The 16,211-nt window shown below is 36.4% G+C and overlaps 1 protein-coding gene across 1 annotated transcript in view; it reads left to right on the forward strand.

Annotated features, from left to right (window-relative positions):
* IQCH (IQ motif containing H) overlaps positions 1-16,211 on the forward strand; it is a 66,897-nt gene that overhangs the window by 1,930 nt on the left and 48,756 nt on the right. The window contains 3 exon segments of the mRNA XM_082060981.1: positions 3,865-3,987; positions 14,490-14,601; positions 15,328-15,456. Of these exon segments, the coding sequence (XP_081917107.1) occupies positions 3,865-3,987; positions 14,490-14,601; positions 15,328-15,456 (364 nt within the window).

A 16,211-nucleotide genomic window follows, 5' to 3' on the forward strand; every position in this document is an offset into this window, starting at 1 on the left:
TGAAATAAGATACTACTTATTCTGCCAGAGACCATGTTAAATGTGTAGACTGGTGTCTAGTGGGTTACCAGTTGATCCCATTCTTTATTTCCACACCCCCCGCCCCCAAGCATATTGTTAGAGTTCTGAAACCAGATGTTTGTTTTGCTTTAAGGTCCCAGTCTTGCAAATACCGTCTGCTTAACTGTGATTCTGCAAGTAATGTGTGTAAAATAGATGGAACTATCTCTTGGAATAGCATGAGCACAGATACAAATGTTTGTGGTATTTGAGACTAAAAGTGATTCCCTTTTTTGTTTTTGCATGAAAGACATGCCAGATGTGGGAAAGGTTTCGGTAGGGTGGTCACCTCTCTGATAAATGTAGCTTTTCTCCTTGAAATCCAATTTTTTGCTGTTTTTATGAATGAAATTCCTGTAAAGTCATTTAAAGCCTTCTTAAAATGTTTGTATCTGAAGTATTTTTGCCGTTTTAGTATACAATGTGAATTTTGACTGGTGCGTTCAGGGCGGTTTCCTCAAATATATTTTAAAAACAAATGAAGGTAATTAGTTGAATTGTAAAATACCTGTTTTTACAATTTTGGGTTACTACTGTTTAAATTCAAGGAACCTCTGAGGGAAAACCTTAAGAAGAGGTTCTCTGTAGTCTTAAAACCATTACCAGAAGGTAGGGATTGAAGCTACTTGAAGTGATATAACCAGGATGAGCAGCTTAACACTTATATTGCTGATTAGCTTTGGAAAAGAAGTCCCAATATGAACTAGTATTAAAACATTGCTTACTCTTGAAGTGATGGATAAGGTATAATGAGATCTCTGATTTTTTTTTTTTTTTCCAGGTCATATTCCAACCCTATCCTATATGAATACACTTATTGTGAGGAAAAATTATCAGAGTTCAGCTACTTTGTAACCTCTGTATTATCTGTGGTCTTTCAACTCCTCATGTACACCAATGAGCTTAATTTACAGGAGAGCACATGCTCTGTCCGCCTTGACTTTGTCTTTTTGTTTCTGATATCTATGACATCCGCTTAGAAATATGTATCCGATGACACACAAGCGAGCCCTAATTTCCCATTATACAGAAAATGGCAAACTGCTGTTTTGCCAGCTGTTCTACATGCCCGGCATGCCAACGTAAAAAGCTTTTATTATTAAATAGTTGTGAAATCTAGCTGGGAAATTGTCACCTACAATCCCTTAATTCTTGTCTTTTCCTTACTTGTAGCTATAAACAGTTCTGGGTTTTTTTTTTTAAGCATATTTTTGTGTTTTCCAAAATTCCTTTCCACTCAAAAGAAATCTTAGTGAACTGAGTACTTTTCCATTTGCAGATGGTATTTCTGAGTACATAGGCTTGAAGAAATCAACATTTCAACTCGTAGGGGTTCTGAGAGAAATTAATAATTCACGTAGTAATATTTTCGTGCTTTGCAGTCCTTAGCACACTGTGTAAGAGTGGAAATGGAGCATAAGTTGTGTTTGTAGTAGTCAGGATAAAACAAGGTTGGAGTCAAATAAGCACAGATGCTATTTTCACATCTGCATTGCTGGAATACTTGTCAGATGGGAAATAGCTTGCCCACAGGTGTCAGAATAGGCTTAAAATTATTGTGTACTCACACATACAGTATCTCTGAATCATAGCAGCAGCCAGATAAGACACTGCAAATCCAGCTCACAGTGAAGCACTATCCCCGTTTGGGGTGGTTTTTCTTCCCCCCACTATGTCTTGTAGTTGGATTTCTTCTTCTAATAAAGCTTGAGAACCATGAAGAGGTGTCTGCCTCGTGCAGTAACTGTAAAGCCTCTGTATAGCAATGGGTGAAAAGACGATTGTTATCTATAACTGCTAAGTGTATGAGTTCAAGTTGTTTCGTTCTTTTTTTTTTTTTTTAAAAAAAAACATGCTCAATTAAAAACACCTGAACTGGTGCTTGTATAACTTTGTTCTTTAACTTTTGTCTCTTTTTTAAAATTCTCTTATTGAGCATTATATTCGTAATAATGCACGATTTCCCCACTATTCTCATCATTTTTTTATTCTGCATCAAGATGGTTCAGGGTGGCTTAAATTGAAGACTTTGGGTAATGGAAGAAACCCCTGGCACCATCAACTCCTCCAAATGTAGAATTGTCAGCATACATCTAAGCTGACAAAATAACTTTTATCATTTTTTTTAAGAAATATTTCAATTCTTGTTGTCACGTGTGAAATCTGACACTGCAGCATTGATCATTACACTGTCAATCTGAGTGGGGAGTCTGCATTGTAAGTCATCTCCTATTTTAATTGAGAAGACACTCAGTTTTCCCCCAATTCTTGTTTAATAGCACAAGCAGTTTCCTTTCTGTGCAGTGGTGTGTTATAGTAATAAAATAAATACCACAAAATCACTGATGAGATGAAAATTGAACTTTCTGTCTCTGTGCAGCCATGTAGGTAAAAGAGTAATTGGCTTGGATAATAACTTACATTCTTACAAACCCAAATCTAAATGAGCATCTCATTGATACATCTGCTTGTAACTACTATCAAAAGAAGATAATATATTGTGCAGATAAATTAAACTGTTTTTAGTGCTCTCACAAAGCAATAGAATTGTTTAATCGTTCAAATATACCTCTAATGATTCTTACACCTTTTTATGGCATATTTTGCCTTTAAAACAGCAGAAGTCTCATAAATTTCTGGTTTATGTTTACATAATAGAAGCATCAACAGAGAGTTACTGTTTCGAAATACGTTTAGTTGGATCTTACTATGTAAGGGAGCTTTTTGTATCCCTGTATCCGCATAACTGGAATTCAGCACATACGCTGCCAGGCCTCCAGCTTCTCTGAATGACCTTGGCTCTGTTGACTTTTCTGCTGATACGTTAGTCTCTGCCATTTGAGGATTATTCCATATTCAGTACTGATTGATAAATAAACCCTGTAGGATGCAGAGTCCAGTTAGTGACGTTATTCCAATAAAAGTATTGGGAGATACTACATTTGATTCAGATCCAGGTGTCAACTAAAGAACATGCGTTAGGATGAGCCAAAATGTCTTCAACTTAAGAAACCTCTACTCTAGTAAAAATATATGGCATCACTTGTGGCTTTTATCGAAAAGTATGTGCTTTAGATACTTCTTATAATAAGAAGAAATTTGAAAAGTCTCTTTTCTGTCCATTGGGATTTAAATAATAGTATTTTTATTAGCAAAATAGTTGAGTCCATTCCATGCAGATAACACAGTACATTAAGAAACTGCTATGTTCTAATTCTTATTACTATAAGGATTTTTTATTTCCTCGTTTACTTATAAGCAAGTGCTCTGTCTGCATTGAGTCAATGGGCCATAACGGATTCAAAGAAGCTGTTCTGGTCCATCAGGTCAATGATTCATGAATTAAAGTCTCTAGCAAACATGGCTGAGGTAAACTGGAATTTTATTATCATCCGTGGGAGGAACATGCATATAACACCCTCCCAATAACAGGATGTGTATAAAACATTTGTTGTAACACAGGTACGTGGTATTCACAAATTACCTGTGTTAATCAAGTCAAACCTGATTGTCCTTTCCACTTAGCATTTAACTCAAAGGTGCACGAATTTGGAAATTTCAGAGCTTATAATTAAAGTAATTGAACAAATTTTGGCAAATCATTTATGTGGGTAGTAGTCGTATGCCTTGCGAAGTCGTCTGTCTAATCAAAAGGCTGTTCTTCATTTTTGGCCTAGTTCTGTGTGGATAGCCAAATAACATGAATTTTTATCATAATCTTGCAAATTTATGAATGTTAGCTAATTCCTGCTTATAAACACTTCTGTGCAATTATTGTAAGACTATGCATATTATATATTTCAGCATCAGCTGGAAATGGATATGAAAATTGTGCTTGACCTAGAGAACATCAATAATAAAGCTGTTTTAAATAAACAGAACTGTGAGACCAGGCTGCCACTTATAACTAAGAAAAAATCTGCTCCTGTAAGTAACTTACATTGTCTTATTGGGATTACTATATGCATTACTTTTCACTAGTAAATTTAATACGTATCAGACCTAAATTTAAAAAAAACCTGAAAGTACCTCATAATTTCCTACTTTTTGACACTGGTATGTAACAATCAAAACATTTGGGGTGATAGTACTGGGGAAACAATAACAGGTTTAGGTAGCAAGACCCCAATTCAGCAGAAGTATAAGTAGACATGGGAAAGTGGGTAATTAATCTCAGTAAAATCAAGGAGTGAAGATAAGCAAATAGGAGCTCGTGGAATTTAGGATGTGACCCAAAGATCAAGGGAAGAAGTAAAAGGGGTTTTGCTGAAAAGAATGAGCTGCCAGTTGTTCATTCTATGGTCATTTCTTAAAAAGACAATAATATATCAGTTTTCAAACGATAACAGGAATGTTAGGAATGTGTGAAAAATGCTTGTACTTTGTTTTGATGTTCTTTTTGATTGGCTGAAAAAAAAATCCTGCCACAGGGTTGCTGACACTGACCCCAAATCAGTGTCACTGAACCAAAAAAAATAGGGGTGATACTGGAAGAGAATCAGAAGCCTAGAGTGACTATGTGAATTTAAATGTCATTTACATCTGAAAAGAGCTGGTTTGGAGGAAATGTCAGGTTCTACTTTTTAGCTCCATGCTGAGAGCACTTACTTTGGAATATGAGAGACAGATTCAGAACCTTTCTTTCCATGTCTTGTTGATCCCAAGTGCCCTCACTGTCCAGCTACAGGATATTCTGAAGCGTGGCCTTTCTCTTCTTTCTAGTCAAGCTGTTTTCCATAGTACAAAACAATTATCTACTGAGATAAAACAATTCTTGACTGAGCACTTCCGCAAAACTCCCAGAAGTGCAGCCTGACTACTGTCCATCAAATCACCCTTCTGTGTTCTTTCTGGTCTGAGAATGTTCAAAGTGTAAGATTACATTTTAATTCTTCCAAATTTGTGTTCTGCAACTGATGCTCCTCTTAAATAAACAAATGAACATGAAGATGACATTTTCTGCAAAGGATGCTTTGAAAAAAAATTAATGGGCATAGGCATCCCTCCAAAGATCAATTACGTTTACAAATTTAGCACAGCGTTTTGGTCCACATGAAATAATATGCCCAATGGTCTCCCACAAGGATGCTCTTCTACAATGTAATTTATGTAACAGAAGCATTGTGCAGCAAGCCCAGTGCTAGAAGAGACATTCTTAGCCTATTTGGTTTGAAACATAAACAGAATCTGTGAATGGCACGGTTGTAAGCTGCCACTTATAAAAAATGATTTTTGAAAGCTGTTGCCCAGACTAAGAGGTGATTTGTCTAACCCTGTGATATAGAGTTAATTAGAAAAAAACATCATGGCTAATAGCTTTTTAGAACCACTCTAAAACACTCACAGAGAGGAATATTATACTACTGCAGAGAGCCATGTGTTTTACCACCCTCACTGAAACATACACTGAGCCGAGAAAACTTCTTAATGTTGGCTTAAATTACAAACGTTTAGTGTAAATTAGTCAAGCTCTCTGATACATATTTACAGTTGCCAAGGAACAATTTATGACAGGGAGATGGGCTGGAAAAGCAAGTAGGTATTTCCTATCTCTAATTTATTCTGCAGTATTTACTGAAGTCAATGCTTTTCAGAAGTTTTTGAATTCCACAACACAATCTGTGTTTTGAAATGTTCTAGTCTCACTGGGGGTAAAATTTTGCAGTTAGATTTGTAAAATCCACTACCGAGATTGTGAATTCAGGCATTTTTGTTGAATGTGATCTACACTAGCACTTAAAGGAATTATAGTTAGAGATCACCAATAGTAACTAAAATCAATTGATTTGTAGTTGCAGGTCTAAAATTATATGGTCTTTAGTTTTGGAAAAAAAATCATTTAAAGTAGCTACAAGAATTAAGTTAGGTGCTACCTACCCTGTTTTTACTAATCAGCCATTAGAGGGCAATATTTGTACGCACACATGTGGGCACACACACATATACCCATGTACGTGCCCTACATATGTACGGAAGGTCAAAGATTATCTCCCCCAAAAAAATCAGTGGCAAAAGATTCTCATGGAAGTAAATTAAAAACTAATTGCTTGCTTAACTGTATTCAGGTTTTTGGTTTTTTTTTTCCATGAGTTGTCAGCATCTGAGTTTTCAAGGAGACCTGAGCATTTAAAAAAGTGATGAAATTAAAAACTCACAGGTTTTGAGGTGACTAGATAGGTCAAGCACAAATCTACATGGACTTTTTATTATCTTGCCATTTGAGTAGTTTGAAAAATTATTAGTAAGGATCTCATTGTTTTGTGTAAAATGTCGTCTTTTCTTGCTCTTTTGGTGTTGTAAAACTGCTGACGCTGGATTTTATTTCAGAAACTAAGAACAATTAACTATTGCTGTTTTGTACTTTTTGGGTCCTGATTAACACTAATGGTTCATCCTCTGTAAAGTTCTGTAATTATCTTAAAATGAGGATTCTAATTCTATTTGAAACACCATGGGCAGACTGGCCATCACTTCATTTTGTAGCCTATATGTGGATAACAAATGAAAAATTATGAGCAGATAATTATTAAATATGTATACTTCCTATGGAGTATCTAGCAGAACAAATGGTAATCTGAATTGCAGCAAAAATAATTCTGACAAACTGCTGCAATGTAGAAAAGATTCACAACTATACTTTTCATTTTCATAGTACTGCTGTTCTTTTATGGAATTATACTGGCACTTTTCGGTCCTTGTTTTCTTATAAATGTATATTATACTGTAAACTTAGGAACCTTTTAATTTATTCATGAGGTAGAATTTAATATGGTGATGATTTCTAGCCTTTATGAGTTGCATCTTATATAGTCTGTCTCTAATGGTGATGGCAGTGATTCTGTGCTGTGGTGTATTTTTTTTTTAGCTAACTTTTTTGAGCACAACCATTTGAATCGTATGCTCAGTTATTCTTTTTTTTTTTCAGTATTTGCATGATGCTAGTCACTAATGTTTGTCACTGAAAGTCTATTCGTTTCCAAAATTATAAAGTAAGGCAAAGCATGGCAATTGTTTTCATTTAACTGAGTAGAAGTGGTACAAAAAGAACAGGTCTTGTGGTCCTCAAACCCTGATTGTGTTTTAAACTGATGCATATGGCTCTAATTACCATCAAAACATAATCTGGCAGTGGTAGCAGAATGGGACTTAAATCGGTGTTACACTACAGTAATTCAAAATAAGCTTGTTGCATTTGTATTATGGTATGTAATGGTAATAACCAGCAGAATGAATTAATAAAATCTTCTTGTCACTGAAAATAAAAAAGAAATAATTTGTGAGAGAGAGTTAACAGATGACGATAGTCAGCATCCTTTCAACCTAGAAATGGGAATGTGAAGGTCACCCCCATCTCAGATGACAAACGGAGAACATTTTGTTGGTAAACAAATTAATCTTTGGAAAGGTCACCATTTGTTTTAAGTTTTTATCCAGTTCTTGTCATCTGGAATTGGAGTTTGACTGTCACGTTGCAAGGCAGGGGTGCAGCCGAAGCTGCAGAAGCTGTTTCTGTATATATCAGCATTCCCTGACAAAACTCAATGCCTGATTGGGATGCTATGGGCTGCTGGTTTACAGCTGTCTCTGGACAAGAATGGAAGCCCACCCCTGAATTCCAATAAGTTGGTCCTGCATATTCTGTTCCACGTAAGCTGGCCCTTTGCCCACAAGTAAAATGTATTGTAGTTCGAGTCGGCAATTACTTTTCTTGCTTCCTTCTGCTTCCGTTGCCTTTTTCAAAAAGCAGATGTGGGATTCACCCAAGTTCTCCATCTATTCTCTTTTGCACCTGTTATGGCAGAATTTTGAGAGATGCAAATTTCTGAGAGCCAGCAGTAGGCCATAAAAGGAGCAATGGCTGATTTTTCCAAGTACATGGAAAAATGACAGATCAGAGCCATCTCTGGTTACTTTAAGAGTTTAAAGTAGGTAAGAGTTACATATAAAACCTGTTGTTGAAGATGCGTAGTTGCTCCATATTGAACGTTCAATGCTGGGCTTTCCGTATCAGTTTGACTTTGTTTTCTGTACATAAACAAGATTTGAGGGAAATATGTATCAATATCTTAGTATTACATCTGAGGGAAACTGTGTTAATCATTAGATAAAATGCTAGACTGTGTGAATCAGAATGAGAAGGGCAAATTATAATTTTCTATACAGTTTTCCTACTCTGCAATCTCCTTGGATAAAAAGCCAACCAGTCGTTTAAATTGTTCATATTTTAAGTCTCTTACAGACACTGTTACAAATTTGACTCAGGTGACTTTAGAATAGTTCCACTGACAGTGGTGAGGATCTGTCCTTTACTTGGCATTTGGTATTTCTGCAGTGAATTCCCTGTGCTGGTTCTTAGACTTGGAGGACCAAAATCAGGTTACTTGAAACCAGAATTAAATATTTTGTTTACTATCTATAACTAAGATTTTTTTGGCTCAGATGTTAGAACAAGATTATTTTTCCTGATAGGAACTGATAGATGATGGAAGTGTAAGTGGAATTGTTCTTTGATACTGCCTCCTTGTTTTGCTGTGCAAGTACATCAAGACAGAAAAAAAATACATCTGTTTAGACTGTAAGCTGGGAAACTATGAAATGAAGTCCTACAGTAATTCTCATCTAGATAAAACCAAAGCTGACCTGATCTATTGTGGGTAGTAGACTCACAATTAGACTTTATGTCCTACAGAGATCACTTCTAATCAACATTTTTATTATTTCTATGATTCTGTGATTGAGACCAAAGAGTGAAAATCACATCACATCTCTGTCTTTGCTCCATTTGGGTTTTTTTTTCAACCTGAACCGATTTTCTCCCATTGCTTAAAACTTTGATACCTTTTCCTTCTCTTGCGTGAACAACAGGCTCTGTTGATTTGTAACACTCAGGGGACAGACCCACCAAACCCTCTCAGCATCCTGCCATACTAACACAGGCATTCTTTTTTAATTAGCTATCAAAGCAGCTTTGCATCTCTCTTAAAGCAAGTTTAACTAAACCCTCCTTTCTTAGCTTGCTCATATAATACCATCACCAGGTACCTTCAAAAGCCTTGCTGAAGTCAGGTTAAGCAGTAATTACTTTTTCTCCCCTATTCACAATGCTTGCTAACCTGTTGTAGAAAAATATAAGATTGGTCTGACAAATTTGATCTTGACAGGTTAAATTTCCAGATGTTTATAGTTAGCTGGTTTGGTTCTTTAAGAAGTTTTCCAAGAATTGTAGTTAAATCAATAGGGCTAGAGTTCCTCAGCAGGTCCTTTACCCCTTTCTAAGACAGGCGCTATGCTCTTTTCCATTCTGCAGGCATCCCACCAGTAGTTCTGAGATTGCTTTACACAGTTCTTTAGTATCCTAGAGTGCACTTCATCAGCATCAGCCAGTTTGAAAACTGATCTGGTTTACCCCTAAGGTAGCCTGAGTCATCTGCCCTTTTGCACTAAAATTGACTTGATTCTGCTCATAACCAGCTGCTTTTTTAATGATAGTTATGAATGTACTTAATGATGTCATTTTTTATTAGCCAGAAGTTTCTTTCTACTTGCATCTCGTTTTGTCTTACCTGTTTAAACATGAAGCAGTCATTAATATACCCAGTTCTGTGTGCTTTTTTCTTCTTTTGAGACCACCGACGAACATACAGTTTATCAAGTTTGATGACTTGCTATCCTTCCTATCCTCCTTCATCTTTTGAATAGTTTGTGCTTGTTGATCGTATAGTTTTTATGTGTGAGCAGACAGTTCAACAGAATTCATATTTCTTGCAGTTAGACTTGTCTTCTACAAGTTCTTTCCTGCCACTTTTTTCTGAGCACATTGAAAACTGATTTTAGTTCCATTGATTTTATTTTGCTGTGTTTTCTGCTTCCTTTTGTAGGGATTATGAGCTGCTTACACCAAATCTTCATTGGAACTTCTTTAATAAAATATATTAAAGTAGATGGCAATTTGGAGAAGATAATCATGAAATGATAGATTACTGTGTTATATACTTTTTCCGCCATTACTATCAAGCTCTATTGTTTGCTGTTATTTACTTACCAAATCTCATCTATCTAATCTTCCTGGTTGATAAATTGTAGTTTTGATGCTCGATAATAGTAATCTTTTCTCTGTATTTAATACTGGTCTCTGTTCCTTTACTGGGGGTAAAACAGATTTATAAACATTTTTAGAAAAATAAATTGTTCTAGTTAAATATTGCTGTCTAGGTAAAAAGAAAACAAATAGAGAACTAATTGGAAAATCCCTGTGGTGTTACAACAAGTGCCCTATTTAAGATGAAGAAAAAAATCAAGTGGGAGAGGTTTATCCACAGGGGAAAAACACTTTAGAAAGGGTAATAGAATTGTTTTTCTCATGTCCCAGGTTAATTACACTCAGAAGCGCTTGAAATGAAAAACATAGTTTTTCAGCACACTCCAAGCATATTATCAGTCAAGTGAGCCTCAGTGTGCACTGCAAATCAAGCGCTCCCTTCCAGCCCTATATACCTGGCCTTTCAAAGCACCCCTGATAAAGCAGGCTGGGTGCTGACTTCGGAAAAGTGCACTTGCTGAATCATAATCTTCATCACTAACTTCACTATTTGTGCAGGAAAATGTTTGAGGTTCCAGTCACCTGGCAGCAGTGATGCTTTTTTGGGTTCTGCCAGAGCGGAACTGGTGAGGTGCCGCAGGTTGGTGTGGTGTAGGGTTTGTCCTTTGCTTCCATGCTGGTTTGGGTCTGTCTACCCTGCAAACATTAAAATGCGAATTAGGAGCTGCCAGTTCTGCAATATGTGGTGTGCAATTCCCTAGATTTTATATTTATGCTGTAAAAGCTGGAGGTGTGAGGAAAGGTTTTGAATTGCGCTGATGTATGCAGATGGAAGTCTATGGAAAACCTTTAGAAAACATGCAATATTTAATTATCTTTTTAAGTTAAATCACTGAATAGTGGTAATAAAGCTACATAATGATGCAAAAAGTAAAACTTTTTCTTGTGGTACTTAATAATACTTATTGGTTTTAAGGTCTTATTATTTTAATTGAGTAAATTACATTACAGTTGCATCTGTCCTTATTTTATCAGGACACCTGCCATGGACTTTATAGCAACTAAAGGATACAGCAAAGAAGAATTAAATATCTATCTCCAATTAAAAAAAAACCCAAACAAACAAAAACCCTCTAGGCTGCTTTTGAACTTGTACACTCTGCTTGGATTGCTTTTCTTTGTAGCTTATTACATCTCTATGCAAACAAATGAAATAGATATTTTTCATAATGCTGTTTATTATAACAAAACTCCTGGGATTTAAACTAGGATAAAACTGACCAATAGTAAAGGCTGTGCTGCTTTACTGATACAATAACAATAGACTGAAAAAGGAGTCACTGTTTAATTAAATTTCTTCCTTTTTATAAATTTTTGTTTTGTCCTCAACAAACTGCTGGGGATGTGAGTGAGTAGGAAAGTGTGATTTATTATTCCCTTTTCTCAGTATCGAGCCACTTATATGCCAGCTGGTATAAAGTTAATCTTTGTTATATGCTTATTGCTATTTTCTTGGAACACAAGGACATGAAGATTCATACATCTAGATCCCTTAAAGCATAATGCTTCATAATGGCCACAACTGAAATGATTGCCTATGATTTCTCTGAAAGTTTCTCTATTATGATAAAGCGTATATATTTTTCTATCTCCCTAATGTCTCTTGTGGACAGTGTTATTATACAAATTAGGAGGAAAAATCATAATAGTTTATTCTGATCTATCTCATTTACCTATTGGGTTTATAAGCAGTTCTTTAGAATTGCCTGTCCCTTTCTATGGAGTTAATGGTTGATGTTATTCACTAATTATGACACAACAGTGCTCAAAGATCCCAATCATGGCCTGGATCCTATTGTACTAAAAGCTGTACACGAGCATGATAATCAGTCATTCAAACATACTTATTTTAAACCAGGAAGTCCCAATGTGCTCTATAAAAGAGGTAAATACCATTATTTCTACTTTGTCTGTCAATATTTCCTAGCTTTCTGATTGTATATATTTACTATTCTTTTAAAGCAGTTTATCATTCATAATTAAATATATTTTTTTAAAAGCAAATAAAAATATTCCAGCACGTGGCATTAGGTTGTTTTCCATATAGCTCATCAGTAAGGTTCAAACATTTCCTTCCAATGTAAGAATTTCTAATCATTAGACTAGTGGAGTAACTGCTAACAGATTGTCACCTGCAAAAGCACAGGATGTTTATTTATCTGGGCTTCAGAGATATTTTCTGACTATAGATGAGGCTAAGGGACCTTGAGGTGAGGAAGATGTGCCTCGTTGCATACAAAGCTGTTTGCTTCCTTTTCCCAGTTTCCCCTTTTCCCGTTTTTATCTTGCCTCAGTCCCTCTGTTCCTTGTGATCATCTTCTGCAACTTGCTTCCAGAAAATATTGTTGTTTTATCTGCCGATTCTCTGCCAAGCTCTTTGTCCAGCCGTCCCAATGTTCCTTCCTAACCCTGGTGTCCCCAGCTCCTTTTCCTTTTCCAGTCCACCTGCTGGCTTTCCTGTTTGCTCAAAGACCCAGTATGTCTGTCCAGGGACCTTTCTGCTTCTGGAGACTGAGGATATATTCAAACCTGTGCCTTGGCACTTATTTACCCCATTCATTCAAATGTAGTCGCTTCCTTCTTGTGTTGCCTGGGCCCAGCATGAAAGTTACTGGAAAACCTGTAAAGTTGTGGAGTTGCAATTGCAGAGAAAGTTTTGAGCAATATATATATTAGATTATATGTTATGTATATATTTTAACTATTTTTTAATATATTAGAGCACACCTGGTCCCTAGGTAGTTTAGCTGCTAAAACTGATATATATTTCCAAAAATCTGTTGACAGAGTGAGGTTTGACAGACTAGTGTTAATTTTCCCTTTTGCTTCTGTCAAGGTTTAAGGCAAGGCAGCAATAAACCATGGCAGACGCTCCCTGTTACCCTCTTACCTCCCGCCATCCCTTTTCTTTTAGATCGGAAAGATGATAGGGAAGATAAAAGAAAAGGAAGAGAAACTTAGGCTTCAAGTTGGAAGGTTTTAAAGGATTTTACTAATGCTACTAATAATAGAGAATATACACAAAATATACAAAACCAATCTGGAATGCTCGATGTGGAGCTGGCGTCACTCCAGCAGCAGAGCTGGGTGTGCGGAGCTGGCGGCTCTAGCAGGTGCAGTTCAGGCACCCAGAAGTCACGGGCGGGACTTCACGGCAAACTGGAACCTGGTTGCAGGGATGCAGGGCCTGAGGGCTGTAGATCACAGGCAGACAGACAGGGTCCTTTCTAGATTATCTGTGTCCCGTTTTTCTAGCATCAGCCAGGCAAGGGAAAGGGAAAACACTATGATCTTCTGCTGGTGTGGTTCACTCTCACCAAGTGAGAGATCTCGATGATGTTACTTGCCTTGCAGTTGCATGTGGTGTAAAGCTTTAAACCCACTGAATATCAAACTCTCTGTTTCTTTAGGAGTTGAATACAACCCACATTGCAAATGGAATAGTATTAATATGTGTATTCATAGTCAGAAAGCAACTTGAAAATACTTAAGATATTGGAGAGAAGAAAAAAATATGAGATGATAACAGGTGCTTTGTATTTATAATACTGAAGTATAAGGTGGTAAATATATTATTTTCACTATGCAATGCTCTATATATACAATAAAAAGTATAACAGTAAGACACATGATACAATATCACTGTTCCACAGTGATGTGTGTCACTGCTTGAATTCCCGGCACTTGGAACCAGCAGGTTTTCAGGCAAGCACAGGTTCACTGAGGAAGGAAAGGAGCTTTAATCCTCGTATTAGCACAGCCAGCGTGGCACATGTTTCCATATAACATTACCAGGCTGTCCTTGAGGAACTCTGGAATTTCAGAATTCTTTGATATTTACCTTGATACTACCCTGATTTGTGAGTAGTTTTATGTATTGTAATTCCATTGGTATTCTTCCCAGCAAAAATTTATTTACATGTTTGAAAGGATTCTGTTTTCTTTCTGGTGCCTTGCCTGTGTGTGCATTTTATATTAATATATTCAAAGGCTGTTCTGCTAAGAAATACGATGTTTACACCATACTCATTAAAATTGATCAAACTTCTTGTGATTCCTTTATTAACTAGTACACTGATTTTGCATAGCAGAAGTCAAAAGACATCAATTGGATTTAATTAACTCTATTTTAAATTACTGAAGTAATGATAGTAGACAATACCGTAGCATGTTCATAAGTAGTAAAAGCAGTGCTTGTACTGTTACATTATTAAATCTTAATGAAACTATTCATAGCAGAAATTATATTTATTATTTATTATTGCGGGAGTAGAAAAGTGTGTCTATGCAGATCCAGGATTTCTTTGTTAAAAGAAAATTCTCTTCCTAGATGAGTAGTCAGAAGGCAGCGAAAGGTCACACAGTCAGCAGCCTCTGGCATTTGCCCGCCTCTCCCCACGTGGATTCTCCCTTACCCCTGTTAGAAGATGATGTGACAAAAGGTGAGTCACACAAGCCCACCTGGGTGCTGTTGCCACCAGCTTTATGCTGTTAATACATGAGCAGTGTTGTCTGCTGTTTGCAGCAGGTAACTGATAATCAAATTTTCTGGCACCTCCAAACTCTCGTACGAATTGTGATGTAAAAAGTTGCAAAAGGTAGAAATCAACTTCAGGCTACTTAATGTTTAGGTAAATTAGGACATAGCACATATTATGTTGAGCATAATATCTTGTAATTCACAGAGTTCAGTTGCTACTGGAAAGAAGAAATGTGTGTGATGGAGGATCCTTGTATGACTAAATAAGTGATCATGATTAATGTCTGGTTATTAACCACTCAGTCTTAACTAGACATGTATTTGACTGTTTTAACAATCAGTCCATATTCATGTTTACATTCTGGTTTACAAGGGTTAATTCTCATCTGTTCTGTATATTAAATCACCATTGTACAAGCACATAACTCTTTCTCAGCATCGGCACCATTACAATGTGTTTCATGAATTTGTCAGTTTTTATAGGCAACGTTCACCTTCCTTGGAGGTAAAATATTGAATACTGAAGGATAAGAGTCTTTCAATAAAACTGCTGCTTTTCTAATTTTGATTTGGAATTGGAAGAACTTAAGTCTGCCTTTGTTAAATTCTTTCTTTGTTGTTACTAATTATTTTTCTTTTCCATAGCTGGAATGTATATGAATTGTTCAATAATGTCATTTTCTTGTAGGTATTCTGAGCCTAACTGAACAAAGGCTTGTCCCTGCAGCAGCCAAGATAACTCTCCAGACATGTCCTCTTGTATCCAAAGTGGTGCCTTTCCATGAATTTCACAGGCAGGTCCAGAAGTCAGCTCCAGGTGAGTGCAAAGGATTGATAACAACCGGAAGTTGCATCTCCAGCTTCACTTTCAGGCCTTTGTTTTATCTCACAAGGAAGCTGCTGTTCAATGAGCACTCAAATTCTTAAAAATGCTAAGTGCATAAAGGTGCACACTAGCATCCTATGTCTTGCCATGAAATGGGAAGTAGATTTCTTAATCCTGGTGAGGATTTGGTCCCTGCTCATTTCTGAAATTCTAGTAGGTTCCTGCCTGCATGTTTTAAATTCAAAGCACCTGAATCTGAAGATCTGACCATTGGTGTTAGCGTAAAACCAATGTTTCTGTAAATCATGACTTGTAAGGCTTACAACAGCTGATGGAGCATCTGTTTTGCCAGTGTTGTTAAATGAATGACTCCTAATAAATTAATATACTCTGGGATATGGTATTTTTATCTGTCACAAATTGTACTCAAAACTGTGGTTGCCACAGTCACTTGTGGCAAATGACATCAGCATAGAAGGAAGCATAAGCAAAATTAGCAGGGAGCTCAGTAACAATCCCATAAATTTGAGAAGTTCTCCTAATGAAAACTAAAACTATCTATGGAATAAATTGGAGTGTAAGTGCTCATATTTTGACATTGTTATCCTGGGTATACTGTTGGCTGGCATAATACAAACTTCAGCACATTATAGATTAAAACTGTGATACATTTTCCTATAGCGTAATCTCAGTCTTCGCAACAGCCACCTCTTCTAGCATGGTTTGACTTATGGCCACCTAGCAGC

The sequence above is a fragment of the Streptopelia decaocto genome, assembly GCF_964273445.1.
Source record: "Streptopelia decaocto genome assembly, chromosome: 9".
Taxonomy (NCBI): Eukaryota; Metazoa; Chordata; class Aves; order Columbiformes; family Columbidae; genus Streptopelia; species Streptopelia decaocto.